We start from the raw sequence: 14,609 nt of genomic DNA, 5'->3' as shown, positions 1-14,609 counted from the left end.
CTTACCCTAGTAAAACTGACTATCCTACCGATCCTCGACTTCGGCGATGTCATCTACAAAATGGCTTCCAACACTCTACTCAGCAAACTGGATGCAGTCTATCACAGTGCCATCCGTTTTGTCACTAAAGCACCTTATACCACCCACCACTGCGACTTGTATGCTCTAGTCGGCTGGCCCTCGCTACATATTCGTCGCCAGACCCACTGGCTCCAGGTCATCTACAAGTCCTTGCTAGGTAAAGCTCCGCCTTATCTCAGTTCACTGGTCACGATGGCAACACCCATCCGTAGCACTCGCTCCAGCAGGTGTATCTCACTGATCATCCCTAAAGCCAACACCTCATTTGGCCGCCTTTCGTTCCAGTACTCTGCTGCCTGTGACTGGAACGAACTGCAAAAATCGCTGAAGTTGGAGACTTTTATCTCCCTCACCAACTTCAAACATCAGCTATCTGAGCAGCTAACCGATCGCTGCAGCTGTACATAGTCTATTGGTAAATAACCCACCCATTTTCACCTACCTCATTCCCATACTGTTTTTATTTATTTACTTTTCTGCTCTTTTGCACACCAATATCTCTACCTGTACATGACCATCTGATCATTTATCACTCCAGTGTTAATCTGCAAAATTGTAATTATTCGCCTACCTCCTCATGCCTTTTGCACACATTGTATATAGACTCCCCCTTTTTTTTCTACTGTGTTATTGACTTGTTAATTGTTTACTCCATGTGTAACTCTGTGTTGTCTGTTCACACTGCTATGCTTTATCTTGGCCAGGTCGCAGTTGCAAATGAGAACTTGTTCTCAACTAGCCTACCTGGTTAAATAAAGGTGAAATAAAAAATAAATAAATAAAAGAAATAGACAAAATATGACATTTGAAATTTATTTTTTATTTCGGAACATTTGTGAGTGTAATGTTTACTGGTAATTTTTTATTGTTTATTCCACTTTTGTTTAATATCTATTTCACTTGCTTTGGCAATGTAAACATATGTTTCCCCTGCCAATAAAGCCCCTTAAATTGAATTGACAGAGCGAAAGAGAGAGAGAGACAGAGACAGAGACAGAGACAGAGGCACATTGAGAGAGAGAGACAGAGACATATTGAGAGAGAGAGGGGTAGAGTATTATAGCAGTGGTGAGCAACACAGTAGGTATTCTATCCCTCCTGTATTTCTAATTCCTCTGCATCCACAACAACCATGTGAGAAGGATAACATAATAAAGAAAACCATTTCCCCCATAATGATGTGAGAGAAAACATTTATTTCACTTTGTCCTGCGTATCAGTGGGAGTGTTAAACCTAATGGAATAACGGTGGTGACTGGCCTCACACACCCACACAACTAACGATCTTATGGTCTTCAACCTCGGAAATAAATGTCGCCTGCGGGTACTGTGTTGTGCTGTATAATCATCTAACAATTACATTTTTTCTCCTTCTCTCTCTATCTCCCCCCTCTTTTCCCCCCTCTCTCTTTCTCTCCACCCCCTTTCCCCTCTCTTTCTGTAGGGAGTTTGGATGGAGGGATCCAGAGTTACCTGAAGTGATTCAGATGCTGCAGCACCAGTTCCCTTCAGTCCAGTCCAACGCTGCAGCCTACCTCCAGCACCTCTGCTTCGGAGACAACAATATCAAATCAGAGGTAGCCTACCACTGTGCATGTGTGTGCGTGTGTGTTCGGCAAAGACAAAGTCCTTTCTACCATTCCCAAAACCCAGTGCATCTCCCTCTCTTTACAAATCCCTCTAAGGCTGTCTGGAATAAACTGGAATAAACTGGAATCTGGAATAAACTGGTGTTAGACCCCTTTAACAAACTCTTCATTAATAAGCCTCCTATCGCCTTGACATTGCAGTAATCTGTTACATTGTGTTACATTGTGTTGTCTGCTCTGAATCCCTCACAATCCATTTTTACAGCAGACAGCATTGACGTGCCTCTGCCCTGCTCGACGAAATACATTCCTGCTGCGCCGCTGTCGGTCAATAGCTGCTTCACCCTCTTATTGAAACGTGACGATGCACATTGTAAAATGCACAAAAACACATGTGCATACACACACAAACACACACACACACACACACACACACACACACACACACACACACACACACACATATACACAGGTACAAACATAGTATTTTTGTGTGTTGTAGCAGTTGGAATTATCGTTAAATAGAGCAGAGACACAATAAGAAGAAAGCTTGGTATTGACAGACAAGACAACGCTGTGATTGTCTCCACAAAGTATCAAGGGAGAGGGAGTGGGGAAGGGAGAGATGGGGAGAGGGAGAGAGAGTGGGGGAGGGAGAGATGGGGAGAGGGAGAGAGAGTGGAGGAGAGGGACAGAGAATGGGGAGAGGGAGCGAGAAGGGAGAGAAAGAAAGAGAAGGGAGAGATGGAGGCCGGTATTTGATTCCAGGATATGGGTTCACATAATGCAGAGAGTGTGCAAAGTAATGATTAGAGTGGTATGTGTGGGTGGCTGGGTGTAGGGCATCCGGAAGTCTAAAGTCTGGCCTTTATTGTGACTGACAACAGAGACAGTTTGGCAAATTCAGCTCAACATTATTTATAGCACGTCTACACACAAACATACACATCGCGCCCCTCTCATCTCTGTCTGGCTAAAGTTCAATCCCATCAGCTGTTTTTGTGGCTATATGATCTATCGATATCCATTTGTCCAGACGTGGCCTATAGTCAAGCTGCAGTCTCTCTCTCTCTCTCTCTCTCTCTCTCTCACCCTCTCTTCTGACTCATCCCTCTTCCATCCCTGCTTACCCTCATCCTCCCCCACCAAAACCTTCCTGTATTTTCCCCATGCTTCTCTTCTTTCTCTTCCTCCCTCCATTTTCTAAATCCATTTCACTCCTCTTTTATATCCATGTCTCTCATGTTTCATTGGATAAGCCTTGTGTTTCAGAACAGCATTTTCCTTTTGTTTATTACATAAACATTAGACATTAGTTGAGATGTACCAAAACATTTTTTGATATACTCATACGGCGTTTATTAGCATGTTTTTACCACTTCTATGTAAATGGTATATTATCAGACACTAAACAAGAAGGTTTGATTTCATTATTACTGAAACAGGATTCAAGTGGGGAATATAAAGACCCAGTCCTTTTAAAAAATTGGAGGCCCCTTACACTTCAGTGTTGTGATGCAAAAATTCTAGCAAAATGTATAGCGCATAGTATTAAAAAAGTATTGTCGGACATTATTAATTCTAATCAGTCAGGTTTTTTACATGGACAATACATTGGTGATAATATAAGGCAAGTACTGGAAACAATAGAACAGTATGAAAAATCTGTGAAACCAGGCCTACTATTCATAGCGGACTTTGAAAAGGATTAAGTATGACTGGAGAATATCTTATAAAATAGGTTAACATCATGTATAGTAACCCTAGGTATAAACTAGTAAATAATCGCTACTTCTCAGAAAGTTTTAAGCTGTCAAGAGGAGTAAAACAAGGTTGTCCACTATCGGCATATCTATTTATTATGGTCATCGAAATGGTAGCTATTAAAATCAGATCCAAGAATAATAAACTAATATCAAGGGATTAGAAATACAGGGCTTAAAAACAAAGGTGTCATTGAACGCTGATGATTCATGAAAAAAATAGATAAGATCTTACTACCATGGAAAGGTAAATACCTTTCTATTTGTGTAAAAATCACCCTGATTAACTCTTTAGTCATAACCCAGTTTACCCATTTGCTTATGGTCAGTTTTTAAAATGATATGAGAAAAAAAATATTCAATTTTATTGGGAACAGCAAGCCAGACAAAATTAAAACAGCCTATTTATATAATGAATATTAATTCGGGGGGCAGAAATGATTAAATATTAAAGCATTAGGCATCTCACTAAAGGCTTCAGTAATACAAAAGTTATACTTAAATCCGAACGGGTTCTCTAGCAAATTAGTGAGAATGTCTCACCCTATGTTCAAAAAGGCCTTTTTCCCTTTATTCCGTTTACAACCTCTCACTTTCAGTTATTTGAAAAGGAAATAATCTCCCAAATATGACTATTTTTAAAACAAGCCATAGAAAGTTAGTTGCAATTTCAATTAATCCACCAGAAATGACAGAACAAATATTGTGGTTAAACTCAAATATACTAATTGATTAAACTTAAACAGTTTAAAAAAGGTATAAACTTCGTAAATGATATCATAAATAGGACTGGTGGAGTTCTGTCATAAATGCAGCTAATAAAAACATATGGAAATGTCTGCTCTACCCAAAATTACAAACAACTAATTTCAGCATTACCGCAAAAATGGAAGAGGGAAAAAGTTAGGAACTGCATTAAAGAGCAGAATTGGTTAAAGAAAATTGTGATAAATAATAAAGTATACCTGTTTCATATAAAGACCAGAAATTTACAGCCGTGCCGTGCCATATGAATTGCAAAATAGTTGGGAAGAGATTTTTGACGTACAGATTCCATGGCACATGGACTGATACACAAAACGACGGCAGATTCAAAACTTAGAATTTTTCAATTTGAATTATTATACAGAATTCTTGCAACCAACAGAATGCTATTTATATGGGGGACACAACCTTCCCAGCTCTGCAGATTTAGCTGCGAAGAGGCAGAATCATTCGATTATTTGTTTTGGTACTGTCCATATGTACAGTTGAAGTCAGAAGTTTACATACACTTAGGTTGTAGTCATTAAAACTCATTTTTCAACCACTCCACAAATTTCTTGTTAACAAACTATAGTTTTGGCAAGTCGGTTAGGACATCTACTTTGTGTAAGTCATTTTCCCCCAAATTGTTTAGACAGATTATTTCACATATAATTCACTGTATCACAATTCTAGTGGGTCAGAAGTTTACATACACTAAGTTGACTGTGCCTTTAAACAACTTGGAAAATTCCAGAAAATTATGTAATGGCTTTAGAAGCTTCTGATAGGCTAATTGACATAATTTGAGTCAATTGGAGGTGTACCTGTGGATGGATTTCAAGGCCTACCTTTAAAACTCAGTGCCTCTGCTTGACATCATGGGAAAATCAAAAGAAATCAGCCAAGATCTCAGAAAAAAATTGTGGACCTCCACAAGTCTGGTTCATCCTTGTGAGCAATTTCCAAACGCCTGAAGGTACCACGTTCATCTGTACAAAGAATAGTACGCTAGTATAAACACTATGGGACCACACAGCCGTCATACCTCTCAGGAAGGAGACGCGTTCTGTCTCCTAGAGATGAAAATGCGAAAAGTGCAAATCAATCCCAGAACAACAGCAAAGGACCTTGTGAAGTTGCTGGAGGAAACAGGTCCAAAAGTATCTATATCCACAGTAAAAACAAGTCCTACAGTGGTGCAAAAAAGTATTTAGTCAGTCACCAATTGTGCAAGTTCTCCCACTTAAAAAGATGAGAGAGGCCTGTAAATTTTCATCATAGGTACACTTCAACTATGACAGACAAAATGAGAAAAAAAATCCAGAAAATCACATTGTAAGATTTCTAATGAATTTATTTGCAAATTATGGTGGAAAATAAGTATTTGGTCACCTACAAACAATCAAGATTTCTGGCTCTCGCAGACCTGTAACTTCTTCTTTAAGAGGCTCCTCTGTCCTCCACTCGTTACCTGTATTAATGGCACCTGTTCGAACTTGTTATCAGTATAAAAGACACCTGTCCACAACCTCAAACAGTCACACTCCAAACTCCACTATGGCCAAGACCAAAGAGCTGTCAAAGGACAACAGAAACAAAATTGTAGACCTGCACCAGGCTGGGAAGACTGAATCTGCAATAGGTAAGCAGCTTGGTTTGAAGAAATCAACTGTGGGAGCAAATATTAGGAAATGGAAGACATACAAGACCACTGATAATCTCCCTCGATCTGGGGCTCCACGCAAGATCTCACCCCGTGGGGTCAAAATGATTACAAGAACGGTGAGCAAAAATCCCAGAACCACACGGGGGGACCTAGTGAATGACCTGCAGAGAGCTGGGACCAAAGTAACAAAGCCTACCATCAGTAACACACTACGCCGCCAGGGACTTAAATCCTGCAGTGCCAGATGTGTTCAGGCCCATCTGTAGTTTGCTAGTGAGCATTTGGATGATCCAGAAGAAGATTGGGAGAATGTCATATGGTCAGATGAAACCAAAATATAACTTTTTGGTAAAAACTCAACTTGTCGTGTTTAGAGGATAAAGACTGCTGAGTTGCATCCAAAGAACTCCATACCTACTGTGAAGCATGGGGGTGGAAACATCATGATTTGGGACTGTTTTTCTGCTAAGGGACCAGGACGACTGATCCGTGTAAAGGAAAGAATGAATGGGGCCATGTATCATGAGATTTTGAGTGAAAACCTACTTCCACCAGCAAGGGCATTGAAGATGAAACGTGGCTGGGTCTTTTAGCATGTCAATGATCCCAAACACACCGCCCGGACAACGAAGGAGTGGCTTCGTAAGAAGCATTTCAAGGACCTGGAGTGGCCTAGCCAGTCTCAAGATCTCAACCCCATAGAAAATCTTTGGAGGGAGTTGAAAGTCCGTGTTGCCCAGCAACAGCCCCAACAGCCCCAAAACTGAACACTGCTCTAGAGGAGATCTGCATGGAGGAATGGGCCAAAATACCAGCAACAGTGTGTGAAAACCTTGTGAAGACTTACAGAAAAGGTTTGACCTCTGTCATTGCCAACAAAGGGTAATTAACAAAGTATTGAGATAAACTTTTGTTATTGACCAAATACTCATTTTCCACCATAATTTGCAAATAAATTCATAAAAAATCCTACAATGTGATATTCTGGATTTTTTTTCTCATTTTGTCTGTCATAGTTGAAGTGTACCTATGATGAAAATTACAGGCCTCTCTCATCTTTTTAAGTGGGAGAACTTGCACAATTGGTGGCTGACTAAATACTTTTTTGCCCCGCTGTATATCGACATAATCTGAAAGGCCGCTCAGGAAGGAAGAAGCCACTGTGTAACGTCGGGTGAGTGATGAGTGAGGAGTCAAATGCAGAGAGCGAAGTGAACTGGAAAAACGCTTTAATGTCCTTCCAAACGTAACAGGTCCAAACATGGGTGAATGCCCTAAAACACTGGCGCTAAACAAACCCAAAACCTAGTTACAAACACTGGACAGCGAAAACCCAAAACAAACACGATACATCACCAAACGTAACAAGCCAACAAGCCCGCACAAACACCAGCGAGCAAAACTAACTTAAATAACACCCATCCCAAAACCCCAACAAGGAACATGTGAAAACAATTAGACAAAAACAAATGACAAGGAAAAAGGGATCGGTGGCAGCTAATAGACCGGCGACGATGACCGCCGAGCGCCACCCGAGCAGGAAGGAGAGCCACCTTCGGTGGTATTCGTGACACACTGCTCCAAAACCGCCATATAAAACGGACTCAGTTATGGAAACGCTGCTGGCAGCGGAATCTAAAACAGCAGAGAGTTCCTACTACAATGCAACTCAAACATGAACGGAATGTGTATCCCAATGGCCTAATCCCTGATTGTCTGCGAGTGGATTACAAACCCAAATGCAAACGTGGAAAACGCAGGGTAATCTGACAGAGACTAGGGTCGCTGTATTGTCAATTTGTTGTCTGCTGTATTTAAACGTATACATGATACTGCAACAAACTCTCCCCACGGGGACAATAAAGTCAGAAAAGCTAATTGTGTGTGTAATGTACAGATCTGTAACAAAGGCTCACACACATGGCTATGAACGTTGCCACACTTTCCACACATTCCCTGCTTGGCGTTCCTGTCATGGTCTCCCGTATCCCGAAGCCAGCCGATCACATTTCCCACAATTCCCACTCCACCCGTGCCAAGCAGCTGTAGCAAACATTAACTACTAGCGGTAAAGGTAGTGCAGTAGCTATGCCCGCCATGAAACCGCAGGCCACAAACAAATCAATCCACAGCATAATCACCTTTATATACTGCTCCTAGGTATGGAGGCAATGCACTTTTATGTGGATTATTAGATCATCAAGAGTATTGTCCCCTTAGTGGCTGTACGTGTCACGTGGGGGGAGGGGGTAGAAGAGAGGCTAGGAGAGGGGAGAGGAGATGAGAGGAGAGAAGATGAGTGAGGCGAGGAGAGGAGAGGGATGCTTTTGAGTATCAATGTATGTGGTTTGTTTAGTATTCAGTTCAGTGTTAATCCGGCTTAATTGAAAAGATAACTGAAATTAATTTGGAGAGATAAACTTCTGCAATGTCTTTCATTCCCTTCTCACTCCCTTTCTACCTTGTCCTCTCTCTCGCTCTCTCTGTTTCTGTCTCTCCCTCTGTGTGAGGATGCTATCTAAGGCTTGTGTGTAGAAGGTTCAGGTCAAGAACAGAGCGAAGCCTTTAAAGGAGAAAGGCACTTGTAATCATTGCCAGCAGCTCTTTATAGCAGGAAATATGAACACTATTTATACTGAACAAAAATATAAACGCAACATGTAAAGTGTTGGTCCCATATTTCATGAGCTGAAATTAAAGATCCCAGAAATTTAGCATACACACAGAAATGTTATTTTTCTCACATTTTGTGCAAAAATTTGTTTAGGATCTAAGACACGCGCACGCACTCACACACATACACACACAAACACAACTCCAAATATTCACCAGTTGGTTGTTATGGACATATAAATGTTTCTATGGTTAATGACCTCCTGTGAACCACTACCGAGATCTAGGATCATTATAACTCCCTGATGACTGGTTGGAACCCTCCTTTCGCTCTCTGCTCATTGGCCCCCTGATGGTTCCAGAAGGCCCTGTTGTGAAACAGTGGGGGAAGGCTATGTCTGTAACACCAGCGGGGGAAGGTTAGGATTGTAACTCCTGGAGGGCGAGACTGCTGGAAAAACAGTTTGAAGTTCTTGTCTGTCTCATCTCCCTGGAAATCACTGAGTGTACATGATTAGAATTTACATTTTGTGGTTTCATTTCGAATTGTGTTTTTATTTTATTAAAAAAAAAATTCACGGGTAGATCAGCTTAAATATTGCAGATAGTGGGTTCTATCAATATAATTGTCTGCATCATTTCCATTCCCCCATATGTATTTTTTTAATATATTTTCCTTTATTATTATTTTCCCCTAAGCCTACCACCCCTCCCCTAAATGGTTTAATTTGTTATCAGTTTGATTTCTTAGTTTGACTAGTAGTTTTCAAACTCAACAGTTTTTTACAATCGATGACAGCAAGTGGCTATTTTCTTCAATGTAGCCCATCTGTGTGCCGCTGAGGCATTTGCTTGGGAAGCCAACACGTCTTCAAGCAAGGTCACTGACCTTTTTCACCACTATTTCTCTCTCTTTCTCTGTCTGATTAATCATCAGATTCGTCGTCAGGGTGGGATCCAGCTGCTGGTAGACCTGTTGGACCACCGTATGAGTGAGGTCCACCGCAGTGCCTGTGGAGCCTTGAGGAACCTGGTCTACGGCAAGGCCAACGACGACAACAAGATCACCCTGAAGAACTTTGGGGGCATACCTGCCCTCGTACGCCTGCTACGCAAGACGGGAGACGTGGAGATACGAGAACTGGTCACAGGTACAGGACACATATGACACACACACATACACGTACACACACTGACACCTCTAAATTCCAGAAGACAGTGATAACTGTTTCCAATGGTTTAATTACTCATAAGTCCAGACTTAGTCACTAGCAGGAGAACATAGCTGCTCAGTAGAGAAAACAATTTGAAGGAAAGCAGGATCAGTGAATTCAACGGTTTCAAGTCACACCGCTAGCATTCTGTCCGAATACTCAGACTGTCATTGTACACGAACAGACAAAGTCTCAACTGTATTTGAGAGCACACACTGAAATATTAACACAAACCACAGTGCTTCTCTCTGTGACGCTGGGAACAAACTCCCTCACTAGTCAACAAATATGAGAAACAAACAACTCCCACACACTGAACACACGTCTGTTTTGCTTCTTTCAGTCTTTTCTGGGGATGTTTCTATCTGCCAGATATGAGTTTTTGTTGGCCTTGGTATCTCTGTGAGATTGCAGTTTTTACAGCAGTCATGTTTCTTTAGCCCCTTAGGTGAGAACAGTGAGAACATCAGTGTGTGTTGGTTTGGTGTGGAGCATTAGAACCTTTGTTAAAACTTCTTATGGCTTGGGGACAGTATTGAGTAGCTTGGATGAATAAGGTGCCCAGAGTAAACTGCCTGCTACTCAGGCCCAGAAGCTAAGACATGCATATTATTAGTAGATTTTGATAGAAAACACACTTCAAAAACTGTTTGAATGATGTCTGTGAGTATAATAGAACTCATATGGCAGGCAAAATCCTGAGAAAAAATCCAACCAGGAAGTGGGAAATCTGAGGTTTGTAGTTTTTCAAGTCATTGCCTATCCAAGATACAGTGTAAATTTGGTCCATTTGCACTTCCTAAAGCTTTCACTAGATGACAACAGTCTTTAGAACCTTGTTTGAGGCTTCTACTGGTTGAGTAAGAGGCCTCATTCAGGCGCGCTCCCGTGAGAGTTGCATTCCATTGCATTTCTAAAGACAAAGGAATTCTCCGGTTGAAACATTATTGAAGATTTATGTTAAAAACATTCTAAAGATTGATTCTATACATCGTTTGACATGTTTCTACGAACTGTAATGGAATTTTTAGACTTTTCGTCTGGCCTGCGCATCGTGAATTTGGATTTGTGAACTAAAGGCGTGAACAAAAAGGAGGTATTTGGACATAAATGATGGACATTATCGAACAAAACAAACATTTATTGTGGAACTGGGATTCCTGGGAGTGCATTCCGATGAAGATCATCAAAGGTAAGTGAATATTTATAATGCTATTTCTGACTTCTGTTGGCTCCACAACATGGCGGATATCTGTATGGCTTGTTTTGGTCTCTGAGCGCTGTACTCAGATTATAGCATGGTGTGCTTTTTCGGTACAGCTTTTTTGAAATCTGACACAGCGGTTGCATTTAGGAGAAGTTTATCTAAAGTTCCATGCATAACCCTTGTATCTTTTGTCAATGTTTATTATGAGTATTTCTGTAAATTGATGTGGCTCTCTGCAAAATCACTGGATGTTTTGGAAGCAAAACATTACTGAACGTAACACGCCAATGTAAACTGAGATTTTTGGATATAAATATGAACTTTATCGAACAAAACATACATGTATTGTGTCACATGAAGCCCTATGAGTGTCATCTGATGAAGATCATCAAAGGTTAGTGATTAATTTTATCTATATTTCTGCTTTTTGTGACTCCTCTCTTTGGCTGGAAAAATTGCTGTGTTTTTCTGTGACTAGGTACTGACCTAACATAATCAGATTGTGTGCTTTCGTCGTAAAGCCTTTTTGAAATCGGACACTATGGTGGGATTACCAACAATTCTATCTTGAAAATGGTGTAAAATACTTGTATGTTTGAGGAATTTTAATTATGAGATTTCTGTTGTTTTGAATTTGGCGCCCTGCACTTTCATTGGCTGTTCCCGTTAACGGGATCTTAGCCGTAATAAGTTTAAGGCTTCTAAGACAGGCTAGCCAAGGAGAGATCCTGAAAGACTATTTTACATCAGGCTATATCAACATCTGGGGACCTTAATCCAAGCTTTTGTGTGTGTGTGTGTGTTTGTCTGTGAACGTTCATGCGTGTTTATCTCTGATGGGAGGTTCCAGATATACTTGGTCCCAGCCCATCTGTGACTAGTGATTAGCCTTGTGAATGGGCATTAAGAAGCCTATCAGCTAATCCGATGGAGCGGGTACCCCTGCCTAAATTGGCCGCCCTTTGGGCTGGCAGGCAGTATGTGACAGAGCCAGAATAGACTCTATTGTAAAGGCCTTCAAACCACTGAGGGGAGAAATTAGAACTCTTGAAATAGCATTTAAGACTTGATGACTTGTGTTAACTCCCAGTGCTAATGCCTAGGCTTTAGCTCAGTGGGCTAACATGGTCTTGAGTGTCACTGATGACCTGTGTTCGATACCCAGTCAATCACATTTTTCTTACACAGTGAAACGGTGTTTAAACTGTAATTCAGGAGTAATAATTTCTTCTTCTCCCTTTCCGTGGAGAGAGCTTGTTCAGAGATAAACACACACAGACACACATACACGAACAGACACACATACACGAACACACACACAGGCACACAGACACACATACACGAACACACACACAGGCACACCGGCACACTGACGCGAAAACAAAGGCACAAATACAGACAGAGGCTTCTTTTGTAGCGTTATTTTGTTCAGAGATAAGGGAAGTGAGAGGAAGCGTGACCCTCATGTCCAGTTTGACCTCTGACTCCTCCCTCACAGCAACAACGCTCATCTCTCGGTCAGACAGTCTCAACGGACACTGAGGACACAGAGGGCCAAAAACAATGTATGTGTGCGAATACCCATACTAGCATCCTAAATAGTAGGCTTTTTTTAATATGCAAAGAATAGTATGTGACATTTCAAAAATCAAGTATGCTTTAAATGCCCGGATGTCATACCTGTTTTGGCTTCTTATGTAGTATGAATGGACTGTAAAGTTTTGCATACAAAATGGATGAAAGGGGGGCTTTGAGATTTGACAGCTCTCTGAAAGTAAACAAAAACAAAGGAAAGATGGCAAAGAAGACGAGCAAAGAATCTCCTGCAGTGTTCAAATGTAACTAGTATTTTCTTGGCCTCAAAATGATCACGTTTATTTAAACATATATCTTTGAAAAGATAGTTATTTGCAGCCTGCCGTGCCTTTACTTTAGCTAAATACGATAGCTAATGTTAGCTACGTGCTTTAGTAGGATACCCGATAAACTTGATGTTGTTGAGCGACAACTTCATATTTACATTAGATAGCTAGTTATACAGTGCCTTGCGAAAGTATTCGGCCCCCTTGAACTCTGCAACCTTTTGCCACATTTCAGGCTTCAAACATAAAGATATAAAACTGTATTTTTTTGTGAAGAATCAACAACAAGTGGGACACAATCATGAAGTGGAACGACATTTATTGGATATTTCAAGCTTTTTTAACAAATCAAAAACTGAAAATTGGGCGTGCAAAATTATTCAGCCCCCTTAAGTTAATACTTTGTAGCGCCACCTTTTGCTGCGATTACAGCGGTAAGTCGCTTGGGGTATGTCTCTATCAGTTTTGCACATCGAGAGACTGAATTTTTTCCCCATTCCTCCTTGCAAAACAGCTCGAGCTCAGTGAGGTTGGATGGAGAGCATTTGTGAACAGCAGTTTTCAGTTCTTTCCACAGATTCTCGATTGGATTCAGGTCTGGACTTTGACTTTGCCATTCTAACACCTGGATATGTTTATTTTTGAACCATTCCATTGTAGATTTTGCTTTATGTTTTGGATCATTGTCTTGTTGGAAGACAAATCTCCGTCCCAGTCTCAGGTCTTTTGCAGACTCCATCAGGTTTTCTTCCAGAATGGTCCTGTATTTGGCTCCATCCATCTTCCCATCAATTTTAACCATCTTCCCTGGCCCTGCTGAGGAAAAGCAGGCCCAAACCATGATGCTGCCACCACCATGTTTGACAGTGGGGATGGTGTGTTCAGCTGTGTTGCTTTTACGCCAAACATAACGTTTTGCATTGTTGCCAAAAAGTTCAATTTTGGTTTCATCTGACCAGAGCACCTTCTTCCACATGTTTGGTGTGTCTCCCAGGTGGCTTGTGGCAAACTTTAAACAACACTTTTTATGGATATCTTTAAGAAATGGCTTTCTTCTTGCCACTCTTCCATCAAGGCCAGATTTGTTGTCCTATGGACAGAGTCTCCCACCTCAGCTGTAGATCTCTGCAGTTCATCCAGAGTGATCATGGGCCTCTTGGCTGCATCTCTGATCAGTCTTCTCCTTGTATGAGCTGAAAGTTTAGAGGGACGGCCAGGTCTTGGTAGATTTGCAATGGTCTGATACTCCTTCCATTTCAATATTATCGCTTGCACAGTGCTCCTTGGGATGTTTAAAGCTTGGGAAATCTTTTTGTATCCAAATCCGGCTTTAAACTTCTTCACAACAGTATCTCGGACCTGCCTGGTGTGTTCCTTGTTCTTCATGATGCTCTCTGCGCTTTTAACGGACCTCTGAGACTATCACAGTGCAGGTGCATTTATACAGAGACTTGATTACACACAGGTGGATTGTATTTATCATCATTAGTCATTTAGGTCAACATTGGGTCATACAGAGATCCTCACTGAACTTCTGGAGAGAGTTTGCTGCACTGAAAGTAAAGGGGCTGAATAATTTTGCACGCTGAATTTTTCAGTTTTTGATTTGTTAAAAAAGTTTGAAATATCCAATAAATGTCGTTCCACTTCATGATTGTGTCCCACTTGTTGTTGATTCTTCACAAAAAAATACAGTTTTATATCTTTATGTTTGAAGCCTGAAATGTGGCAAAAGGTCGCAAAGTTCAAGGGGGCCGAATACTTTCGCAAGGCACTGTATATGCGAAGCATGATATTCATGATATTCATGATATTCATGATATTCCACATACGTTTTACTAAACATTGTTCTTTTTTTTTTGCGTAG

General features: G+C 41.0%; 1 protein-coding gene across 3 annotated transcripts in view; it reads left to right on the top strand.

Moving 5' to 3' along the window:
* Positions 1 to 14,609, top strand: part of LOC110535425 (catenin delta-2) — a 395,208-nt gene that overhangs the window by 282,250 nt on the left and 98,349 nt on the right. For all 3 annotated transcript variants that reach the window (XM_036935119.2, XM_090189680.1, XM_090189681.1), the window contains 2 exons: positions 1,526 to 1,658; positions 9,397 to 9,610. In XM_036935119.2, the coding sequence (XP_036791014.2) occupies positions 1,526 to 1,658; positions 9,397 to 9,610 (347 nt within the window). The remainder of the gene's footprint in view (positions 1 to 1,525; positions 1,659 to 9,396; positions 9,611 to 14,609) is intronic.

The sequence above is a fragment of the Oncorhynchus mykiss genome, chromosome 11 (assembly GCF_057628025.1).
Source record: "Oncorhynchus mykiss isolate SJ-2025 chromosome 11, ASM5762802v1, whole genome shotgun sequence".
NCBI lineage: Eukaryota > Metazoa > Chordata > Actinopteri > Salmoniformes > Salmonidae > Oncorhynchus > Oncorhynchus mykiss.
This window is presented reverse-complemented; position numbering and strand designations above follow the sequence as displayed.